The sequence below is a fragment of the Onychostruthus taczanowskii genome, unplaced genomic scaffold (genome assembly GCF_017590055.1).
Source record: "Onychostruthus taczanowskii isolate IOZ18803 unplaced genomic scaffold, ASM1759005v1 scaffold18, whole genome shotgun sequence".
NCBI lineage: Eukaryota > Metazoa > Chordata > Aves > Passeriformes > Passeridae > Onychostruthus > Onychostruthus taczanowskii.
In genome coordinates this window covers 1,590,618-1,615,475 of record NW_024499017.1, presented here as the reverse complement: position 1 = coordinate 1,615,475, position 24,858 = coordinate 1,590,618, and the positions used below count along the sequence as shown (strand labels likewise).

At 42.5% G+C, this 24,858-nt stretch overlaps 1 protein-coding gene across 3 annotated transcripts in view; it reads left to right on the top strand.

The window, feature by feature from the left end:
• ZNF423 (zinc finger protein 423) overlaps window positions 1–24,858 on the top strand; it is a 226,528-nt gene that overhangs the window by 108,125 nt on the left and 93,545 nt on the right. For all 3 annotated transcript variants that reach the window (XM_041400800.1, XM_041400801.1, XM_041400802.1), the window contains one exon: window positions 21,350–24,573. In XM_041400800.1, the coding sequence (XP_041256734.1) occupies window positions 21,350–24,573 (3,224 nt within the window). The remainder of the gene's footprint in view (window positions 1–21,349; window positions 24,574–24,858) is intronic.

Here is a 24,858-nt window from a genome sequence, read left to right as displayed (position 1 = left end):
TGTTGCCATTGAACTTCTGGAATCAAAGTTGTTAAAGACTGATAGACTCTGTCAGAAGATGTTAAGTGGATTATGGCCCATCATAATAAATATTCCCTGTGGAGAGACAGGGTATGTTCTCATGAACAGAGAGTATGGAGCTGCCTCTTTTGACTTGTGCTTTCTAGTGCCTAGAAGTACTCTTGAGCAGAGTTCTGCTCTGTTTACAATTGCACACAGCTTGTCTGCACAGATGAAAATGTTGCTGGGCCAGTGCTGTAGCTCTTAGGGCTGGAAATCACCGGCAGCCTGGATCCAAGCTGAATCACAGGTTAAAGCTGACAAGTTGAAGAACATAGCAAGAGCTGCTGGCTCTTGAGTTGCCAGATGTTTGTAGATCCATGTATGTCTGAAGGGGAACTGCCCATTAAATGTCTCAGGTTTAATAGGAAAAGGGGATGGGAAAGAAGAGCATATGACTCCATATGGCTCCCTCACTGTGGTAGTAAATCCTTGTGTTAGTGGGGTGCAACTGTGAGGAAATACAGAGCTGTCTCCTGATGTTGCTGTTTCATAGCAAAAAATCCATGGAGGAGATGGGGAGGATATAGCTAATGTGGAGTGGGTGGCTTCCTTTGGGTTTATGGCTTCCATGAACTTGTAGATGCAGCATTATAATAAACAAAATATCTGACTTAACAGAGCAACCATTAAGAACATTTAAATTGGTCTTTTTTCATGCATCTGCTGAAATTATTATATTTGAAAATGTTTGGTTTGTATTCACAAAAGAAGTAAAATTTCCTGACTGTGGGCCATTTAGCACCTGTTTCTGCCTATAAGACTCAATATACCTTTCCCAAAACCTTGTTTTAAGAAAGAAAAAGATAGTTTCTTAGTTGTTCTTTACCAGATAGCTGCACTGGGCTGTCCTACCCCTTCTCTGTAGTTTATTAACATGATGTTTAGTTGTAAGGGATTTGACAAAGATAGATACCAGTATCAAGAAGGGACATTATGATTTGTGTTACTACCCAGAGGTAATTCTGCTTGTGTGACTTGTAAGGCAGCTTTGGTCCCCCCTCCCTACTAACAGAGCTTTCCCTATTATCAAAAAGGATACCACCTTCCTGACTTGTATTCTCCCAGCAGAAGTCAGGTTAAGCTTCATAGTGTAGTGGAAGTAACAAGTAATTAAGAATAACAAGAAATTGTGATTAAAAACTCAAAAGAAAACCTTCACTTTCAAGGGGCCATATGTTGGTAAAAGTGCTCCCCTGCTGAACCATATGGATGGGTGAAATGTGGGATCTCCTACACATTGGGAAGAGGCAGTAATAATTTGTGGCTTGACATATTATTGCCATGTTTCCTTTTGATCATGCCGGACATCCACAGGTCTCTGTCACATCCTTGTAGGAGAATGAACGTGGGTCTCTGCAAACTCAGTTTCAGAGTTAAAAGCAAGTGTGCCTTTAAGTAAAACAAGACCACCTTCTAACAGAAGTTGCCTTGGTCAGCTGACGCAGTCAATGATCCTGTCCCCTCCCCTCTCTTGCTGGAACCTGGAAAAACAGTTGCAAGTACCATTTTGAAGACTGTTTTGCCAAGTGTCTGGCAAATGCTTCCTGTCAAAACATCCATCTTTTCCTCTGTGTGCAAAGAACGAGCCCAACTCACTCATGTCTTCACTGGTCACACTAAGAAGGCTAAACACACCATCCAGTAAAATGCTTTAGCTTCAAAAGTGAACTCGTCCTTTATTTTTGGGGAGGCTGCTTTATCCCTTTGTGAAAAAGGAAGCACCAAGTGCTGCTGTAGAGCAATAATAGAGATGTATTAAGTCTTTAATCAACTTCAGCATCTTCATGGAGACCTTGCAACAGGGTTTTAGGCTGAGATTTGTAGAAGAGTGCACAGTGATAGCTTAGAAAGGGACATGATGACACCTCGTGTGTGTGTGTGTGTGTGTATGTGTGTGTGTGAAGGAACATCTAATATCTTGAATATATGTTCTGCTGTTGTACCTCCTGGCACAGCCTTGGTAGTTTCTTCATCCACTGCAACTTCAGGAAGTTCATCTGGTTGTGTGGGAGAGGATATGATTAGTAGCAGTGGCATGTGCCTACACTGCTGTGTGATTTGCAGAGGTACTTGTGAGATGCCTGAAAGGTGTTTATGTTCATGTTGCCATTTTCAGTAATCAACTCTTATTGGTTTTTTCACAAGAAATCAGTTATTTTATAGGAAAATATTATGGAGGTTTCTCTTTGATCAATGGATTTTTGATTTCTAAAACTTGCAGCAACTTAGAAGCTTTTTTACTTTTTGTCCCCCTGTGCTTCAGCACACACATAAATCCGTCTTTGAACTAGTCTGGGAAGTGTTTGACATGGAACATTTGCTGATGTATTCTTTTTCTTCCTAAACCATCAGTGGAACAAGTTGCTGCTTCCTTCTTGTGTTACAAAGTTGGCCCACCTCAATCACCCTTAGCACCAGTGAACCCCAACACAGCCAAAATAACCTCCATATCTAACTTGCACGCAGGCAGCATCAAGTTTGGGAGGTCAGTAGTATGCTTTGCAAGTTTTTGCATTACATATTATCAGGAGAAATGTTTTTAATTGCATACAGAGTCAAACACAATCAATAAATTCAGGCCCTATAGGTACAGATCTAGGTATTGTTTATTCTTCCTTGTTTAGAGAAGCTTTTGTAGTCAGCTACCCTGCAGTGGGCTAATGCTGGCTGGCTGCCAGATGCCCACCCAGCTGCTCTCTCTCTCCCCAGCCTCAAGAGGACTGGCAGAGAAAGTAAGATTAAAAAGCTGAGTTGAGATAAAGACAGGGAGATGGCTCAGCAATTACTGTCACGGGCAGAACAGACTCGATTTGGGGGAAACGAACTTAATTTTCCTCCGTGCCCCAGGAGTGCTGGGCAGTGGGGGGCTACAGCCAGTCCAGTGATGGTCAGTCAGCGGTGGGTCTATTGTGGAGCCAGCTGTATCCAGCACAGGGCAGCCCCTGACCCCTTCTCACAGAAGCCCCCCTGCAGCCCCACAGGCCAGCCTGGCCAGCACACCCAGCACACACTCACATTTCCCCCCTGTGCTGTGTGTGCAGCACAGCCTGGCCAGCCTGACCCCTGGCCTCCAAGCAGATGTCTCCAACTTTTCTTGCCTGCTGTCAGGGTAAGTAGGTGATGGGCTCTCACACGAATGTTGATCCTGAGCCTGGCTTGTGGAGGCCCTCTTTGATGTTTTATTTTGGCTACTTGCCAGGGGGTCCAATTTTTAAAGCACAGGGGTAACGATCAGATTATTTTTATTATCCCTGCTTCAGAATTCACTGTTCTGCAGACATCGTTTCCTGCACTCTTGCTGGGTAGCAAAATGTCCCCAAGAAGGACACGCCACCAGATGCAAGATCTGTTTTTGTGTTGCTGGGAGGAATTACACAAGGACTGCAAAAGTTGCCTGGCTGTTCAAATTCTAATGTCACAAACTGTGGCTTGCTCTTCACTGCTTTCCTCATTTAGCCATCCCAGAGCCCTGTTTGGAAAAAAGCGCAATGCACATGGTGGGTCAAGAAAAGCCTTCCTTGCTTTTGTTCTGGATACCTGGTGAGGTGTGTGAGCATGTTGTGGTGCAAGAGTAAGTGTATGTTGTTGAAAAACTCAGGATAGAATTAATACCTGCCTGGAGGTTTCTATGTACTTAGATGGGAAATTCAGCCTTATCAATCATTCTTTGTATTTCACTCTTCAGAATAAGTACTATTCAGATTTATGGGCTGCCTAATTTATTAATCTGGGTAAAAAGAAGACAAAGATATATCTGATTCATTGAATATAATCTTTTGGGCAGATCAGGAAGATGAAGAAAAATACTGAGCGCTGGCTTGGAATAGAAATCTTCAAATATTATCATTTGATCTAGAAATAAACTGGCAGAGCACAAAGGTTGCCTACATTTAACATTCATAGCATTTTACTACTAGATACAGTGCTTACCTCAGATGTCAGAAAATAAGAGACTTTGCACAAAAGCTGGGCTTTATTCATTTTGTGACACTCTTCCTAATGCTACCCAAACCAGCATGTGTTGGTCTAATTGCCCTTCTGTATCTCCATTTTTATATCACTGTAAGTCTTTGGAATTTGGAAATTCTTGATTACCCTGTGTACTGTAACATTTGAAACTGTGCTTGAGCCTAACTGTATTTTGATGTCCCTGCTTGCTTTAAATGGCAGAAGCACTGAATATAAATTAGAATATATTAGCATTTTGCTGACATAAAAGATGACATTTATTGTGAGGCATAAAGAGTTAATCTTAGACTTTTAGCTCTGAGCTTACTTTATTGAGCTTCTGCATACACGTGTTAATTTTCTCAGATGAGGGATAATGGATGTCACTTGAGAAAACAATACTGATTTGGGTTCTTTCATAGTTTGTGGGTTTATGTCCCACATGGTATAGAAGCAGGCTCTGGGAGATTGCCTGAAATATGCCTGGCCTCTCAGCTGCACTAAAAATAATTCCTGCTTCCCTTATTTCTAGAAGTAATTCTGAGATGCTGCAAACCTTTAGCTCCTTGTTTAGGAAAAAGATTTCTCTTCGGCTTTCAAGTAACAAGGAAACGGTCTTTAGGTGTAACTGTTGTATTTCCAAACCACTCCTTTGTAAAAATGCATGTGTGTTGTGGAATTTTATTTTTGTTTTGCTTAATCACTTTTGTTATGAAGCGTTCTTGATTGGGTGACCTTTCTTTGAGAGCAGCAGTTCACATTGGATTTTGGCAAAATGGGTTTGATCATCCTTGCTTTACTAAGCACTAGCACCTAGATGACAGTAATTCACCCTCTAATACCCCCACAAAACCCATTTATGCAGAACTTGACATGATTTGCAGTCTCTCTAAAGGAGGAATATAGGACTTAAGCAGTGCCTAGAATTATTTTTTTGACCTCCATTTAAGTTATTATTTAGGAAGTATTAGGCTCTTCAGACAACTAAGCTGTTCTCTAACCTGGTACTTGGCACCTTATAACAGAGCTGCACTATCAGTTCTGTGGCATTCATGTGTCTCCCTCCTAACCTGAAGGTGGAAAAATTGCAAGGGAAATTGCTGCCCAGCATTGGAGAGTTTCAGGCAGCCTGTTAAATCGATCTTAGGAGTGATAATAGTCCAATGTAAGGCAACACAATCACAACCTCTTTATTAATATTTGCTGGCCATTGTCCATTTTAACACATTGCCTGTGAATGCCAGTAAGCATCCCAATGGCAGGGTACTCATTTGAGCTTTGTGATCTGCAGTACATACAGGTACAGAGGTGTTATTTTATTTGTTTGTTTCTGGAGACAGAAAAAATGCTGGCAACTAATAGATTCTAGAGATGTTTTTTTCCAACACCAATTTTAAAGAAGGGTGTGAATGGAAAAATTAGTTTCTGAGAATTCAGATAACATCTGCATTAATATGGTATATTGTAAGGATCATTAATGTTCAGAGTGTATTATCAGGTGTTTTCTAATGCACTTTTGATGAGCTGTAATGATGCTTGCTGTAGTGTTTTTTCATCTCTACTCTCCCTCCCTTTTTTTTTCTGCTTGATTGTAATAATGACTTAACCCAGGTGGTAGACTCTATCCAGAAAGTGCCCAAGGGAAATATTATTCCCTAGTACCAGCAAACATCACAGATAGTCATTGAGTTCACTATGAAGTTTCCTCAGGAGGGAGGATCTTGGATCTCCCCTTGGGTATCTGGACCTGCCCCACATTTGCAGTGTAATAATCTGGCTTTGGGATGAGATGGAAAAATGGCAGAGAGAAGCAAGATGGAAAATGTAAGTGGAAGGGAAGGAAAAAAGCCAGTGATGTGTGGTAACTTTTGAAATGACTGACTTTTGTTAGAATATAACTTGTCATAGAATAAGGTCCTGGAAAGTATTTGGATAATTTTGAGATTTTTATTAAAGAGCACAGTGCAGTTTCAAATGACAAGGATGAGTGCAAGGGTATAGATTTTTCCCTTTGGATATCTCAGGGTATTGGTTGGTTATGATCCTGCTAGAAAATACTTCTGTTTTTTTGGATATGACTGATATTTGTCCTTAATATTTGTCTTTTATAGCTCTCTTAATCTGCACTATCAGCCAGGAAATGTGTTTTAAAGCTCTGGTTCCCTGGTCCTTGTTATGCCACCCAGTTGCACAGAACAGCAAGCTTTAAATAAATGTCATGGATATGCTGTAGATTTGTCAGGTAGACAAGGTGCCTAAAAGTGAAAAACTGAAAATGCAGGCAATGGTGATAGAAAAATACTACACATGCTTTTCAACTGAGCAAAGTCTTTGTAGTAGTGGGTGTGCAGAGTGTCTGGTATCACTCACTGTGTGCCCTTAGGATTTACTGGCAGTAGCCAGCACAGGCACCACAAGCAAGAGTAAATCACACTGGTTGTTCAAAAGATGGTCTCTTATAAATTTACCCGGGTTTACATGCATGTGAGAAGAAGGGGCTTCTTTGTTTTCTTGTTTTTTCCAAATCTTTGTTTCATTGTTTGTAGAAGAATTCAAAAATAAAGTACCCAGGAAGAAAATTATGCTGTTGGGTTGCTTTTGGCTATGTTATATTGAAAGCTATACTTTGCAAAAGTAATCTGTAACAGCAAACGGTGTACAAAGGAAAAGGAGTCATGTTGTTGCACACAACGTTTTCCATTTTTATACAAGCTTGTTTAAATAATTTTGTGCCCTCCCCTTTTCACTGCCTTTCTTAGGCAGCAGCTGAGTGCGTGCCCCTGTCAGCCCAGGGCCATGCACGTGGTGTGGGGAGACCTTTCACAGCAAAGGGGGCTGCAGGGAGGCTCAGGCAGCTCCCCCACCAGGGCTGTTTTGCCTGGGACAGGTTTCCTTTGAGGTTGCACTTACTTTCTGAAATGCTTTGTACCATCTCATCTTAATCCACCCACATCTGCCCCCTTAATATTCTCCATGGATGGGGCAGGACTAGAAGGGCACTCTACAAGTCTCCTAAAATGGAAATGAAAAACCTAAGTGATATCTGGCCCAAAACTGTTTTAGATCTCTCTTGGAAAAAAAAGAGGCTTTTTAGTGGTCTTTTACTTCTGGGAGCATGGTTTCCCTCCCCAGTGAGATGCATTTTGTGTCAGCTGTTTCTATATTAAAAAAAAGTCTCCTGAAATAACTGCTTTTGGCTTGTCAGCATCTGGCAGCCCTCTCCTCCTGAAGCAGGCAGCACCAAGGTCCCGTGTGAGCAGAAAGGGCCCCTCTCTCCCGGTATGGCCCCTGCAGAGAGGGGGTGCCTGGCCCGGCCGGGGTCACAGGTGGGGCAGCCCAAATGGATTGCACTGCGCTTGCTTCTGATGTGCCTGGCCCGTGCTTGCACACCACGATTAAATTTCTGCTCTTGTCAGTCCATTAAACCTCCCAAAGTGATTTGTTCTCCCCAGAGAATCACAGGATAGGGGGTGGAAAGGTAAAAAGAGAAAGGAGAAAAATAAAGAAGGGCTGGCAGGAGGAGAGGAGAAACCAAAAATGAGTAAAACAGAGCTGCTGAATCCCATAGCCAAGTATTACATTATAGACTCCCAGTCTGGATATAAACAAAATGTTTCCTTAGAGCAGAACTGCATCCAAAACTTAAAAAAAAATATTTTCCAGAGGTGAACCAGACGTGCTCTGTCCTGCATCAGGAGCAGGAGGAGGTGACTGACCTCTGGCACCTCTCACCCCCCAGCCCTCTCTCCCCTCATGCCCCGCTTTGCACTGCCAGCAGGACGGTTCTGGGGGGTTGCTTGTGTTGCACAGCTGGATTCTGGCTGATTCCAGCTGCCCAGGGCAGGTACCTGGCTGGCCTGGCCTCTGGCTCCTGCAGCAGCTGCATCTCTCACTGCTGCTGGGTCCTCTGTGCAGCTGCCATGTGCCTGATGTGACCGGCCAGCTTTGCTGATGTGTTTATTGTGTGACACTGCTAAGCTGGGTGGGTTTTGCAGGCTGCTGGTGAGGCTCACACAGCTCAGTGTGACAGTGGCCACCACGCAGTGGCTTCCTGAGTGTCCCTCCAAGGGGGCTGAGGACAGAGCAGGACAAGGCTGAGTCTCTTGATGGCTGTCAGGGCACCCAGCTTCTGGGTTTTGAAGAGTCCATATGTCTTAAAATATAATCCTGCTAAATTAAACCAAAAATATCATGCCAAAAGAGCACAAATGTTGTCACCAAAGTTAATAAAAGTAAGGAAATTAATACTTATAGTTGACCTCCAATACCTAGGCACAGTGGGGTGTAGCAAGGAAGTAGTTAGAAAGGCACCATGGTGAGCCTTTGCAGTGAATTACCTTATTTTTATTAACTTTCTGATAACCTCAGTGAATTTCCTTTCTTTTTATGAAGTGATTAAAAAACCTAATCAGATTGTGTAATTAAAATATATAATTGCACAATCTCAGAGTTTTTCATAATTACTGTACATGGTAAATATTGTTACCTGATAACACTTTGCACAAAAATTCTGATGAATTTGATGGTTAGGAGGTGTCTGATTTCCAGTGTTTGCAGTGGAACCTTCTCTAATGACATTAGACAGATAGTAAAATGTTTTAAAATGGAAACTATCGTGAAGCTCTAAAATAATGACTCGGTTGTCCTTTTTTAAAGCTTTTGCACATATTGGGCAGCTGGTATGTGTTGACATGGTGTGTTTCTGTGCATTTACAATGGCTGTTTCCTTCATACTCACACCTCTGCTTCTGTTTTGTTAGGCACCACCCACTGGAAAATGAGTGTTTTGATACAAAGCAACACAAAAAAAAAATCGGATCAAATCCAAATCTCAATTCCAGCCAAAGAATTGAATTAAAATTAAGTCCTTCTTAAGCCTGTGTACAGTGACTTCAGGGTAGACATGATGTTGTAGCCTTCCTGATGTCAGGTAGCCAGGGGGCCCTGGACTATGGTTATGTTCATAGAAAATCCAAAGATGCAAGGTATGATAATCCTAAATAATGGGAAAATGGTTACCCAAAACTAACCAAACAAAAAAAGGTCATATGTGTCTTGAAAATCAGCTCCCAGGTGTGAGGAAGCAGTTACTGAATTTTCGTTCATTAGTCCAATTTTGTTTATTTTGGAAAGGGTGAGATAGGTTAAAGATCTTATTTTAGATCTTATTTTAGCAGCACAGTTTATTTGTGGTCAGAAAACTCTTCTGTCCTGAAAATTTTTGCCTTATTGACCAGAGCTAAAATAAATTTCAGAAAAGCCATGACAAATCATGTAAATAATATGTGAATTGTATCTGGGGACCTTGTTCTCTCACTCTGCTGTGAGAGACACAAGAGCTGCCCAGTCTGTGCTCCTGTCTGGGCAGGGAGCTTTGGCTGTGGGTCTGGGAAGGGCAAAAGCAAACAGATTGTAGGGAAGTGGCAAAGGGTTTTCATTATTTAGGTATATTAGGACAGTAGGCTTTTTGCAAATGAATCTGGTCTGAGCTTTAAAACTCTTTGTGTTGTTTATGAAAACAATAGTTTTTCATTTCCATGGTGGGGGTGTGTGTGTTGTCAGCCATTAATTGACTGGAGATGTTTTTTTAACACATCTGGTTTTGGAGGTACAAGTGTGTCTTTTAAACCTCTGATGCCTGATTTCCCAGAGAGATCTTGGCTGTTTATTTTTTATAGAGTCTTTTTCTGTTTTGATTTTTTGACCATTTTTCCTATGCAGAAAATGTGCCCCTACCCTAAACATCCACCTCGAGCTTCCACCCATGTTTAATTTAAGAAACTCTTCTGTAGAAAGCCTGTACCTTTCTGTAAAAAGCCTTGCTGTACCTGTAGTGTCAAGACATATTTTTGGAGGTAAATTCAATCTCTCTCTCCCCACGGCCTCCTCATTCCTTTTAGTGAGTTGTTTAGTCTATTAACATTCCCAGATACATTTTTGTAAGTATAACCAGTCCTCATCATGTGGGTAAAGTCAGAAAGTTATTGACTATATCTTTTCCCTTTATTTCATTTAATTCTCTGATATCAGTGCCAATGTCTGTGTGAGACTGCTCTCAAATGGAAGGAGTGCTGTTAGCGAGTTGTTGGGGAAACAGATATTTGTTTGCAAGAGCCAAGACATTTGCTGTCCCTCCTTCTCTTCAGGGATAAATTGAGATGATTCAGTGTACACTCCAACCCTAATTTTAATCCCATTTAAACAAATAATTGTGCCCTGCACCTTTCCTCGTAAATTCACTCTCTCATGTATTTGTGGCCAAGGCACAGAGACAGTTACTAACTAGAATAAATCATACAATTCACATTTTGTGGGAGGCAAAAAACCAACCACACATGTGTGATCAGAAGAAAACCTGCATTGCTAGTTAAACTAGAGCCATCTGAATAGAGAAAATGAGCACCTAAGACTGTAAAACAATTAAGGAGGAAGGTGTCTTCCGCAGGGGACTTTGAGGAAAATGCCCCTGTTCCGGTCTGTGGGCAGTGTGGTGCTTGCAGCTGGGGCTGGGAGCACAGCAGGGATGGAGGGGAGGTTCCTGCCAGGCTCTGCGTGGCTCCTGGCAGGAGGGCAGCGGGGCTGGAGGGGCTGTTGTCTCCTGCTTGGATTCGTTCTGGCTCCCCAGCTGCGCTCCCCCCTCCTGCCTGCCTGCACTGATGAGCATCCTCCCTACGGGAGGCTTTCTCCGGAGCGTGGTCGCTGCTGACTGACAACCTGAGAAGCCTCTAAAGAATTTAGAGATTCTTTAAAGTCATTTAGAGATTCAAAAAGTCTCTCACAAACTTGTGGTGTAGGAGATGGGGCACAGCCTGGGCTGCTCTCAGTGCTGGGTACCCACAGGAGAGGAATATCCGGTGCTCCGTGACACAGAGGTGCTTGCAGTGGGCACCACGGGGCTCATCCCCTGCAGCCTAAATGGGCTCTTGGCAATGTTGGGCATGGGATCCCTCCTTGAGCTGCACCAATGGAGTTGGGAGCTCGAGGAAAAGAGTCCTAGGCTTGTTGCCACAGCTTTTCTTTTGAATGCCTGAGAGCGCAGTCGCACGATTTGTCATCGGGCCCTCCAGTCAAAAGGGCAAAGATGTGTTGGAAGCAGAGAGCAGTTTTCAGCGGATGGTTTTGTTGTGCGGTGCAGTGCAAGTCCTCAGATCACAGACGCCGGGTCACTGACGGTTAAACTTGAAAGGACTCTCATGCAGCACATTTGTTGTAGGGAAGCACTGGTGTACCGAGAGCAATCTTACCGGGTGGCAAATGCGTCTGTTTGCTTGCTCGTTTTAAAAGTCTCTTCTTGTTTAAAATGGTGGGTACTGTTAGGAAAAAAGAAGTAGCATTACCATACAGTGCAGAATACATGTCTCTCCTAGGCAAGCCATGCTGTTTGACTTTCATCTTGCATAGTAAAAAACCTATAGTTATTTTCTTTTTAAGCCTTTCAGTTATTTCTGTCAGGTATTGATAAGTGGAGAACTTCCTTCCCACCTCTGTTTCATGCAGTTCCCCTCAGGCCACTTACAAACATTGTGCAGATTCATGACCAATGTTTATGATAATCAGGAATGTGCTTCATATTCATCAGTGTGCTGTTACATTTGTGGGTGCTCTTTTTAAATTTTAAATGAATTAATTTCTTAAAAATGGTTCACTAACAAACCCAAAGTCTTAACTAATTGTACTTTGCCCTAATGCACACCATCCCTAAGGAATGGGAGATTTACTCGGCTGGAACAAACCCCATTTCCAGTCTTGGGTCAGATGGAGCTGGCAGCTTCTTCAGCTCCAGGGATAGCCACTGGGGTCACTGGGACACACAGGCCCCTCCAAAACCAGGCAGATGGAGGCCTTGAGGGGCTTATACTCACCAGACATGTGGAAGTTGTGATATTTGCAAGTGCAGCTTCATTTCCGTTCATGGTGTTTGCGTGAAATCTTAATTCTGAATTCACTAAAGGGACAGGGAATACATGCACCTTTCTGAAAATATCTCTAATAGAACTGGCTATATCTCATATTTATGTCATTTGAATTTTGAGGAGTGTTGAGTAACTGCTGTTCCTACTGAATTCAATGGGATTGCTGTGAATACAAAACACATTTGGAAGTCAGAACAATAATGTGTGTGCATAGCTATAAAACAGGTTGCTTGATACTGTTTGTCACATGTAATTTGCTTTTCTTCCCTTCTTCTTTGAAGGCAGTATAAAATCTGGATGTTGTTGGTTTTTACTGTTTGTTTATTGCTGAGTAATTTCAGCCAACATGTGTTTTTCAGCATTAAGTCTATTCATCATGAACATCAACCCATTGAGATTGTAAGTGTGTCACAGTTTTCCCACCTAGATCAAAATGAGAGTCTGGAACAGCCTCCTTCTTTTTAACTTAACAAGCTGGTTTTATTTTCCCCTGCAACTTGCTTTAATAATATGACCAGCTTTAAGTTTTTCAGGCTGGAAAGCTTGGCAGTAAAGTTCTGTGTCAGGCAGAGGTATGAAACATAAGGTTTTTCTCAGGTTTGAAACATGGCAATGGTTCTCTCTACCACTCTTCTACTGAGCACTGATGGGAAATACTAATTTAGTAGCAGAATTCTGTTCTCTGGAAAGTACTTATCATCTGTTAGAGACAGGAACTGCAAACCCATTTTCTTACAGGTCAGGTCACCACATAATATTAGTTGAAGATCACATCACAGAAAGCCATCCTAGCAATGCAGTCACTTCTGGTGACCCCAACCAGAGGGCACAGAGCATTTTTGGTGTCTGGTCCATCTTCTCACTTCTAGTGGTTCTTTTGCTCACATCTGATTCATGACAGAAGAGTGGAAACAGCTCTGCAGAAATGGAACGGCCACTCTAGTATTCTCTACCAGCACAGAAGCAGATAGCCATTTGTCTTAGTAGTGACAGCAGATTATCAGAGAGCTCTTGGCAAAGCTGTCTTTGTCCTAGTTTGCCACTGCCCCAGTTTTAAAGGCACTTGCTTCTCCAGACTGCTGCCCACACCATCAAAATGAGCTCTGACTTGATTCTGCACAAGCTGAATATCCTGTGGGAAAGAAAGTGCTGCTTGTCCTTGTCAGTGCTGACTTCCAGGACTCACTGCTCACTGTGCAGGATATGACCCTTAAATGAATTTTATGAATGAGCTAAATGGATTGCAATTGATTACTTCACTTGAAAGTACAATGTAAAATCATGAAAATGAGCACAATAAAACATTCAATTAAATTGCACCAATCTGGTCCATTAGTGGAGAAAAGTCTGTCTCTCTTTACTTTCAGCTTCTGCATTCAGGCAGTTTCTGCAAACAGCAGCTAGTCTGTGTTTCTGGTGCTGTGGTTATGAACTGAGGGAAAGACCTTGAGCTGAGTCTGTGTGACCGCACGTGCCTCAGGGTACTCGGCAAAACAGCCTGAGAACAGGTGCCTGCTGTATTTGAGAGCTGCCTGATCAAATGGGAGGGAGGAAATCATAAATCTAGGAAATTCATCTCATGCATTTCATCCCACCAGAAAGGCTGTCCCGCTGGCCACATTTCCACGAGCAGCTCAGTCTCAGTCTCAGGTGTGTGCTGTGTGGGAACACCCTCCCTGCTAACAGCAGCAAAACACAAGGAAGGGAAAACATTTCTATACAGAGATGAGAAAATGCATGAAGTAATGCATGTATTGCAAGGACCTGCACAGAGGCTGATGTTCTTCCACTGTCCTGGGCTGGAGCTTTGGCTCTGCAAGGGGCGGTGCAGGGCCCAGGGCTGGCCCCACTCGTGCTGTGACGAGGGCAGGCTCTGCAAAGCTGCCATGAGGGCTGCTCAGATCACTGCAGCGACCCTGCTTGCATCCCTATGCTTAGATAAAAAAGAAAGCTCTTAACTGCTGTGTGTTGTTTCTTTGTTTTGCATAATCAAGTGTTGAAATCATGATAAATGTTGACATCAAGTAGCCAGAAGTGCAGAATATAATTGTGTAAGGCCAATGGGGTCATATGAAGTTTGTGCTCTGGCTAACATAATATGTAGAAATATTACTAACAATTAGCATAAGTATTGCCATTTATTATAACTAATTTTACAACTGATTATTATAAGTAATAATTATTCTACTAGGATTTTTTTCCTGAGGGCTTTGTCATTCCTAATGTTTGAAAGTTGTAGATGTCATAGCTGAAACCCTAATTCTATAATATTCTCTCAATGTGACTGTTGCATCCGTGATGCATTTCTGTGACTCCATATACAGGTTTGTTATTTTACATCTGTCTTACAACATGCCCTTTTGCTAAATGCTCTGTAGGCATCAAAGCAGGCAAGAATGACACAGGACCCTCTAGGTAGCAGGGTAAGCAGAAGCAGCAAGCCATTAAGATCTTCCTGTTATTTCATTGATGATTTTGTAGGTATCGTCTTCTAATCTCATTTAAAAAAGACTGAATGTGCATTTGAATATTTCTGAGGAGAAAATTGCTAAGCAAAACATATATATAATCCTAACATTTTGGTAGGAATAGGGTGAGTTATTATTGATTCACAGAGCACGACAAAACATCACTGCATGAATTAGCAAACAGCTGTTTCTAATTTGAGTTTAGAACTGTACACAGAGGAACTTGTTTTAGTGTTCACTCCTTTCATTTATAATGAATTTTAATTACCGCTACAGGTGAGAAAAATGTAGAAACAAGCTTGTATCTTGTGGAAGAAACAAAGGAGAGACAGATGCTAACAGATTTACAGTCTGTGATAAAAGGAATGTTTTGGTACACTTTACATGTAATTAGAGTGCAGCTGTTTTCAGTCCCAAGTCCATGATGCACAGCAGAATATAGTATCTGCTGCTTTTCCAAAGGGAGTAAAGAAAAACAGTGATTCAACTCTGAAAGCATTTAGTTTATTCCTAGATCTAACATAAAACTTTCTCCTCCAGCCCTATTATGCCATTTATTGAAGCGTGAAATAACTTACTTAATGATATGTTAATTTTTTTGTTACCAGCAAAATACAGACTGTTTGACATAAGGAAAAATAATGTTAAAAATAACTTATTTTATCAGCTGCTCAGAATTATGGATCACCCTGTCGATGGTCATTACTGAGTCTTGATATCTCTGCTAATGGGAGACAAGGGCTCAGGCATGCATTACTCTGCCTTAACAAGTTTCTGTATATCAGCTAAGCTTCAGTAGACATCTTTGTGTGTACTTTTAACTTGCAGTATAAAAAAGACTAATTAGATGTATCTTTGATCACTGCAAAAAGGTTTAAACAAAGACAGCAAGGTTTAAACTGTCTATGTGTAACAGTTTATCTGTGGCAGACATCCCAGCAAGTTTAGTGTTTGAAATTCTGCACTACATCTTGTGCTGATTTTGTATTCTAAATACAAAGTTACTCTCTGCATGAGAAGAAAAATCAGATTATATATACTTTTCATTGAGCCTGACATCTTCCTTGCTTTTTTAAAAAACTATAAAATGAATTGCAGTACAAAGCTGAGAAAGTTTTGGGAAAAGAGTCACTAACCTTTGGTAATTTAGTCCAACAAAAATGCTTACCTCATAAGCATGGGATTAGGTATAACTGAATTTTTCTTGAGTCAGAGATAATAATGAAAGCAATGCCTGTGGTGTTACTTACATTAGCACCTCTTAGACTTCTCTCTAATTTCATGTTTGCTTTGAACATTTTATACATATATATATATATATAATAGCATAGTGCCATAAAATGCAGAACTCTGACCCTTTTGGTAAAGAAGCTGACGTCACTGAAAGCTGTGTAGAGTTCTTCAGAGCAGTGTGAACTTCCCAGGCCCTCCTCCTGCCTTGGTTGAGGGTGGGTTAAGCAGTTCTGGGGGACAGTTGCGTGATATTTTTTGAGGAATAATTATAAATAAGTTGCAGAAATCCTTTTCCTCTCATTCAGTGAAGTGTGCTTGAGTGTGCAGTAGTGCTGGGCGTCAGTCACAGCCCAGCAGTGACAGTGCCATTCAGAGGCAGGTGCAGTGTCAGTGTACAAGGACTTTCATTGCCACAAGGGCTGGTGGGTCACAGCCCATTATTGCCTTCTGTGACACAATGAACAGAAATGTTCATTGAAGCTAATAAGTGTATAAAAATCAAGTTTGGAATATTATTGGTACTTCTAATTATTTCTTATGACTGAAGGAAATGTGCAGGAAAAGGGGACTAAAGACTCCAACAAAATAATTAAGCAAAAAGCTGTCACAGTGCATTGAAAATGTTGAGCTTAAAACATTTGCTGTGTAAACTTGATTTGCATTATTTCACACCAGCACTGCAGTGTAAATGAGCAGCGTATGCTATGTGAGGTTCTTACTATAATCCATTGTAATGATCTATCCCTGGCTTTAATACATAGTGCAGCAATGCAAAATTTGCTGTAACCAGTACTGAGGATTTGTCAGTCCTCAATCTCTGTGTTTTATTCTCATAGTTAAGCATCTGCAATAATAATAATTATTGAAATTAATAGCATTTCTATTGGACTTTCCATCTGAGGATGTCTCAGGGTTTTCACAGCGATGCAGAAATAAGCCCTACAATTTGCCCTTGAGAAGCAGATGGCTTTTTGCTATTATGGAGATGAGGAACTGAAGCACAGTTCAGAAGTGTGGCTTATGGTGCCAAGCTTGTTTTCAAAAGTTACTTTTTTGGGTGCTAGAATTCCATCAATGTTCAACAGCTTAAAGCATTTTCAGTGCTTTGACCATCTTTTAACTTGTGTATCATGGAGGGACTCAGAGAAAACCAGAAGTCTGAGCTTAAACAGCAATTCTTCCTTCAACAATCAATTTCAGGGTTTTGTGTTTGTTAATTTAAGTATTTCTCTTGTGTACTAGCTCTGTGCTAGAGGAATAAACCTGTTAGAATAAGATCACGTTCTAAATCTGACCTCTTTGGTTTACTGTCCCGTATGGAGATGCCTTCTGGGCTCAGGAGGGGAGTCTTAAAGATGTTTCTTTGGCCAGACCCTGGATTTTTCTGATGCCTGGGGCTGGTTGTGCAGGCTCTCCTGAGCCCCGTGGTGCTCAATCTGTGCTGGTGGCACTGGAAGGAACTGGCCTGCTGCACTGCACAGGCCACACTGCAGCGTGCCCGTGCTGTGGAGGGATGCACAGAGGCCGTGTGGAAGAGCCACCTGAGCTCCCCACACGTAGGGGAGACAGACTGGGGAGATTTTTCAGTGGAGGGGGACCCAATGATGCTCTGTTGATGAACAAGAGCTTTAGGGAAGGACGAACTTCAGGTCCACAGCAGCAAATGTGGTCTCTGTGCATCTTTTTTTTTTTTTTTCTTAAAAGGAAAAGGAACCAGCTGGGGGTAGCCTGGGTTTGTGCTCTTCCTGCCCAGGAATGTGGCCCCCAGGGCTGGGTGACTGGGGAGCTGAGCAAGAAAGCGAAGCTCTGCTCAAAGTTCAGCAGGAGTGAACTGTTTCCAGCTACCTGTGGGCAGGGAGATGGGAAGGTGTTTGCAGGGACTGTGAAATTGTGTCTGGTTGATTATATTTCTATTAGCAAAATAACTCTGGAATAATAAATATATCAATGTCAGCAGTGTATGCTGAGATGGCAGTGCTGCTTACTCATGGCAATCTGTGATGAGCCATTTGTCTCCCTTCTAAGAGAGATCACGTCTTTTTAAAGCTTCATTTTATTGTTTTAGTTTCATGAATATGTCTCTGAACTTGCCTTGTGTTATCTGGAAGATAAATAGAGAATGAAGTATGATTTATACTACATTTTGGCCAAATTGTTCTTCTTTGAAGGAAAAATACATTTATTGAATGCATTGAGGCTGGAATTAGCTCCTCACTGATGATGATAAATGCTTGCAGTCCTGTAAACGTGCTGAACATTAAGTTGCTAAATTACTGTACCACTTTGAGATTGATTATCAAGAATGGCCCTTTAAGCTTCATGACCTGCACATATATCCTGAGGACTACTGGCATCCTGAAGCTTCCTTAATGCTCTTTTTTTCCTAATTAAACTTTTTATTGAATTTTCTTACCCTTTTAATACTTGTTTTGATTCTCTTATGCGCAAATGACAAAAGCCTTGCACCAGCCATGTGATTCTCTATTTTAGAACAGTCCCACTTTGCAGGATTAGCCATTTTAATGACTTTAATCTCCTTTTTGAAAGTGATTTTTCTCATTCTGCTACATTCCTTTGATTGCATTAATGTAGAATTATTATTCTAACCATCTTTGCCAGACATGTCATACCACATCTAAAATATATCTTCCCACTAAAATATTACTGTGGTAAAATACCTTAGAATTTTCTCCTCAGTTCATTATAGGTCTTTTCTTCAATTTAATATGGCAAGTTAAAATTAACAGGGCTATTATTCATTCATTCCATAAAGAGATTAATGATAATGAGTTTTCCCTAATTTCTTCAGTTTAGGTGTTCAGTAATTTAGTATCTTGTTAATAAGAAATCCAGGTGGGTTGTTTCTGGTGCTTAAAGTTTCTTCTAAAATTCTTTTTAAACTGTAAAAGTATGATAAAATGCTGGAATAAAAAGAATCAATAAATTAAACGTGACAATTGGTAAAAGGTCCAACTGAAGCTAACAAAAGGAGATAATCGTTACATTCTATGTAAACACTTCCATTTTATGACAAATCCAGCTTTCCAACCTGAGAAATGTTATTATTTTTAATCCAAATTATATTAGCAAAGGCTTTGTGCTTCACTCACAAAGTAATACTAATACCAGCTTTCTTTGATTTTGTTTTCTGAATAGCCCAATATGTTTGAGGAGCAGCAGCTGGACGGGAACTGGCTCTGTTTGAATGTTAGACTGTGTTTTGAGGTAGATCTGTTCATTTCAGAGGAAAAAGAGACTTTCTAGAGATTTGTTCAGTTTGCGTGGTGGGCCAATGTAATGGTTGGCATACGTGCATATGGATGTAAATAAGTTAAAGCAGTTGGCCCAGCCTGTGTTACCACTGGATTTGGCCCATGGCATCTCAGGTTTCCGAGCCGAACAATGGAGCTTTATTCGGTGGAGGCGTTTGGAGAGCTCGGGCTTCTCTCGGCGCAGCCCTTGCTGTGTGCGCCGCCGCTCCGCACACGGCAGCCTGGCTGCGAGAGGGGGGATATTGCAAATGCATGTGTTTTTTCAAACATTTCTGCAAACGGACATATAAAATTATTACAATTACAGCCAGGAAGGCCGAGCAGTAACTAGCAAATGGTGGGGTGCTATTTCTCTTGTTGTTTTTCTCCGCTCTCCCCCTCTCCGTAGACAGCAGCAGCGGCACAAACGCAACATGTGCTGCCCTAGTTCAGGCCCAGCATCCCCCTCGTGCTCCCCTTTGTCTCCTTGCCCCTGGAGGAGCCCAGCTGGTGAGAGGAGGGAATTAGGCAGCCCTGAGCTACCGGCACCTCCCCGGGGCCCCTAATCCGGGCGCTGGCAGCCGGCTGCCTCTTCCCTCCGACGGCCCGTGGCCACAGGTCCGTGGGGACGGAGCCCCGGATACGGCTGGCGGCAGAGCTGGGGATGGCGGGGGCTGGGGGCTCCCCGGGGGCTCCGCAAAGCTGTGCTGGCAGCGGGGTGGGCGGTGGAGGTGGCTTAAATTGGGAACATGAGGCTTTGTTGCAGCTGCAGAGAGAGAGAGAGCCGTTCGTGGTCGGGGGAGTGAAGCCTGAGAAAAGTTTACATAAAAATCAGGAGCTCGTTGTCTGTGCTTTAGGCTTGGGCTCCGCCAGATTTGGAGGAGCTAGTTGAGCGCAAAGACCTTGAGCATCTTAGAAGCGTGGATGCTCGCTCAGAGTCGAGGTGCATTTCGGGAGCAGGAAGAAGCAGGTTCTCAGTGTCCAGCATCGCTCTGGAGCAGGAGGTTTAGTGAAATGGGGGAGCAGAGCTCTCGGGAGTAAGGGGTGCGAGAGCAGATGCCTGACCTGGAAAATAGACATCCCCATCGTGTGGGCAAAGTTGTTTGGGGTGTGCGTATTTGGTTTAGTTTTTTCCAAGGTCGCTGCTCTCTTTCTTTACCTGGGATGAAAAAGCAGGTGCTTGCCAGAGTGGACGGTGCTGCAGGAGCTGCCTGGTATGGTGGTGATACCCTCATTAGCCGAGCACTTTTTGAGAGCTCCTCGCCGTACTTGTGCCTTCTCCGCCTGGAGACTGTAGTTGGCAGGCACGAGGAGTGTGCGTGTGGCAACCTACATACACAGTTGGGGATTTTTTTATTGGTTTGTTTTAGTAAAAACTGAAGTAGGAACATTAAATGTTTTATAAGGATGGTGTATCTTGAGAACCGGCTCCTTTTTGGAATCTCCAAATGTTTGCGTGGTCAGTGTTTTCCATCATTTACGTGAACTTTATTTTTGCTTCATTCTGTGGTTTAGTTTGATATCAGACTAGTGGCATTTATGTTTCACTCAACATCTCTGCATTTGTTGGAATTAGGATACTTGAACTCACTCTCTTCTGTTTCTTGTTAACAATTCTGTTAATGAAAGTGACAACATTTTATGTATTTTTCCTAAAATGACTGTGGGGCTACTGGAGTTGGTGCTGTGTTTCTTTATGATAATATGCGATTATAAAATATTTTCAAAGCTTCATATTAAGTAAAGGAAATAGTTATTAAAACAGAGGCTGGATGATTTTTAGTTTATCCTGCACTTGATTCTTTTGTGATGTCTAGAGATCTCCAGTGGTGATTTTCCTGGGCTTGAAAAAAATTTGTTTGATTTTGTACCAAGAGAGCAACATTACCTTTTATACAAGCAAACATGGTAATGGTGCAGATCTCTTCCCTGATTTTCTTGAGCTCTCTCAAATCTGATGCTTTTATTCCACCTAGATGTTCAACTCTGCCTTTGAGCAGCCTTTCATTCTGTTACAGTTTTGAGACAGAACTGAAGGATTTTTTTAATGGAGACATTACTTAAAATCATCTTGATGTAGCATTTAACAGACCCACAAATTCACAGGTGATCACTTAACACTGTAGCTTTCTGAAGTGTTTGTATTGCTTCATTGCACATTGTGTTTCGCTTTCTTTATTCATTGTTTATTGCTTTACAGTACAGTGAGCAGGTGTTAAACCTGCTAAAGAAAAACGCTTTTTATTAACACTATGTGTTGGCATATTTGTGAATTATGTGCACAAATATATTTTTATTTCTCTTTCTCAAACCTCCTTTCAAATTCAAGAAGGTTTATTGGGGTTTTTTTTTTAGTTGATTTTTTTTTTAGTGCTGTAGTAGCAGAAGCCCATAGTGTTGTTGAGAGCTTTGTCCTTATTTCACAGATGCACTGGGAATTGTTTTTAATCTCCTTTCTGCTTTCCCATTACAGATGGTGATGACGACCCACAACTCTCCTGGGTGGCTTCATCTCCCTCCAGCAAAGATGTTGCATCACCCACTCAGATGATAGGAGATGGGTGTGATCTTGGCATCGGGGAGGAGGAAGGGGGGACTGGCCTGCCGTATCCCTGTCAGTTTTGTGATAAGTCCTTCATTCGCCTGAGCTACCTTAAAAGGCACGAGCAGATCCACAGTGACAAACTACCTTTCAAATGCACCTACTGTAGCCGGCTTTTTAAGCACAAGAGGAGTAGGGATCGCCACATAAAGCTTCACACAGGGGATAAAAAGTATCATTGCCACGAATGCGAGGCTGCATTCTCCCGCAGCGACCACCTCAAAATCCACCTGAAAACTCACAGCTCCAGCAAACCATTCAAGTGTACTGTGTGTAAACGTGGGTTTTCATCTACCAGCTCATTGCAGAGTCACATGCAAGCTCATAAAAAGAACAAGGAACATATGGCAAAGACTGAGAAAGAGGTGAAGAAGGATGATTTTATGTGTGATTACTGTGAAGAGACATTCAGTCAGACTGAAGATTTGGAGAAGCACGTAATGACACGCCACCCACAGCTTTCCGAGAAGGCAGATTTGCAGTGTATTCATTGCCCTGAAGTATTTGTAGACGAAAACTCGCTGCTCTCACACATTCATCAAGCCCATGCCAACAAGAAACACAAGTGCCCTATGTGCCCAGAGCAGTTTTCTTCAGTGGAGGAAGTCTATTGCCACTTGGACAGCCATAGACAACCTGACTCCAGCAACCACAGCATCAGCCCTGACCCAGTCCTGGGGAGTGTGGCGTCCATGAGCAGCGCAACGCCGGACTCCAGCGCGTCGGTGGAAAGAGGTTCCACTCCAGATTCGACCTTAAAGCCTTTGAGAGGACAAAAGAAAACCAGGTCTGTTGACAGAGAGGATGGCCAGAACTGGTCTAAAGTTACTTACAGCTGCCCCTACTGCTCGAAACGTGATTTCAACAGCCTTGCTGTTCTAGAGATCCATCTGAAGACCATTCATGCAGACAAACCTCAGCAAAGCCACACGTGCCAGATCTGCCTTGATTCCATGCCTACACTGTACAACTTGAATGAACATGTGAGAAAAGTGCACAAAAACCATGCCTATCCCATGATGCAGTTTAGCAACATTTCTGCCTTTCATTGCAATTACTGCCCGGAGATGTTTGCAGATATCAATAGCTTGCAGGAACACATCCGCATTACTCACTGCGGCCCAAACGCTACCCCTCAAGATGGCAACAATGCTTTCTTCTGTAACCAGTGCTCCATGGGCTTTCTGACCGAAGCTACCTTGACTGAGCACATCCAGCAGACTCACTGCAATGTAGGAAATTCAAAATTGGATTCCCCTGTCATTCAGCCAACACAGTCTTTTATGGAAGTTTATTCATGCCCTTATTGCACAAACTCCCCCATTTTTGGCTCCATCCTGAAGCTTACAAAGCATATTAAAGAAAACCACAAGAACATTCCTCTGGCACACAATAAGAAGTCAAAAGCAGAGCAGAGTCCAGTTTCTTCTGATGTTGAAGTCTCTTCCCCTAAAAGGCAGCGGCTTTCTGCAAGCGTAAATTCCGTGTCTAATGGCGAATACCCATGTAATCAGTGTGATCTAAAGTTCTCAAATTTTGAAAGTTTTCAGACCCATTTAAAGTTGCATTTGGAGTTGCTGTTGAGGAAACAGTCTTGCCCTCAGTGTAAAGAAGACTTTGATTCCCAGGAGTCTCTTCTGCAACATCTCACCATACACTACATGACAACTTCTACTCATTATGTATGTGAGAGCTGTGACAAACAGTTTTCTTCAGTGGATGATTTGCAGAAGCATTTGTTGGACATGCATACTTTTGTGTTGTATCACTGCACACTTTGCCAAGAAGTTTTTGATTCCAAGGTATCTATCCAAGTGCATCTGGCAGTCAAGCATAGCAATGAAAAGAAGATGTATCGTTGCACAGCCTGTAACTGGGATTTTAGGAAGGAGGTGGATCTCCAGATCCATGTGAAGCATAGTCACTTGGGTAATCCATCAAAATCTCACAAATGTATCTTCTGTGGTGAGACCTTCAGCACAGAGGTAGAACTGCAGTGCCACATCACAACCCACAGCAAAAAATACAACTGCAAGTTTTGTAGCAAAGCTTTTCATGCCATCATCTTGCTTGAAAAGCACTTGCGGGAAAAACATTGTGTTTTTGATGCTAGCACTGAGAATGGTACAGCTAATGGCATGACCCCAACAAATAAGAAGACAGAGGGGGCAGATATCCAGAACATGTTAATGAAGAATCCAGATACTTCCAACAGTCATGAAGCCAGTGAGGATGATGTGGATGCTTCTGAGCCCATGTATGGCTGTGACATTTGTGGGGCTGCCTACACTATGGAGGTCCTCTTGCAGAATCATCGTTTGAGAGATCATAACATCAGGCCTGGGGAGGATGACTGCTCTAGGAAGAAAGCAGAATTCATCAAAGGTAGCCACAAGTGTAATATCTGCTCAAGGACCTTTTTCTCAGAAAATGGCCTGAGGGAGCACATGCAGACCCATCGAGGCCCAGCTAAGCACTACATGTGCCCCATCTGCGGGGAACGCTTCCCATCGCTCCTGACCCTGACGGAGCACAAAGTCACTCACAGCAAGAGTTTGGATACAGGGACGTGTCGGATCTGCAAAATGCCACTGCAGAGCGAGGAGGAATTCATCGAGCACTGCCAGATGCATCCAGATCTCAGAAACTCCCTCACTGGGTTTCGCTGTGTTGTCTGCATGCAGACGGTCACCTCTACCCTGGAGCTGAAAATTCATGGGACGTTCCATATGCAGAAGTTGGCAGGAAACTCTGCAACCTCATCGCCTAATGGCCAGGCCTTGCAAAAACTCTACAAGTGTGCGCTGTGCTTGAAGGAGTTCCGGAATAAGCAGGACTTGGTAAAGTTGGATGTGAACGGCCTTCCCTATGGCCTGTGTGCTGGATGCATGACCAGGAGCACCAACGGACAGTCTTCGAGCTTGACTCCACAGGAGGTGAATGAGAGGCCATGTGGCAGCCTGAGGTGTCCAGAGTGTAGTGTCAAATTTGAAAGTGCTGAAGACCTAGAGAGCCACATTCAGGTAGACCACCGAGACCTGACACCCGAGACCAGTGGCCAAAGGAAAGGTACCCAGACGTCCCCTGTTCCCAGAGTAAGTACAGCTGAACTTTAAAGTATCTGAGGGATAAAATGTAGACCTTCAATGTGAGAACTGATCTGATTTTTTTTTTAATTTGTCACTTTATCAAATCACTTGTGCTACTAAAAAAACCCCTCAGCAATACAGGAGAAAGGGTAGAGTAATTCATATAGAACAATCAGAAGTTGCTCAGCCTCTCAGGCATCTTGATTCCTAGTAGCAGTGCATCAGATTTTTTGTCTCAGAACTGCCTTAGATTTACCAACAGAGAGTTGAGACTCTTGGACAGTGGGCATT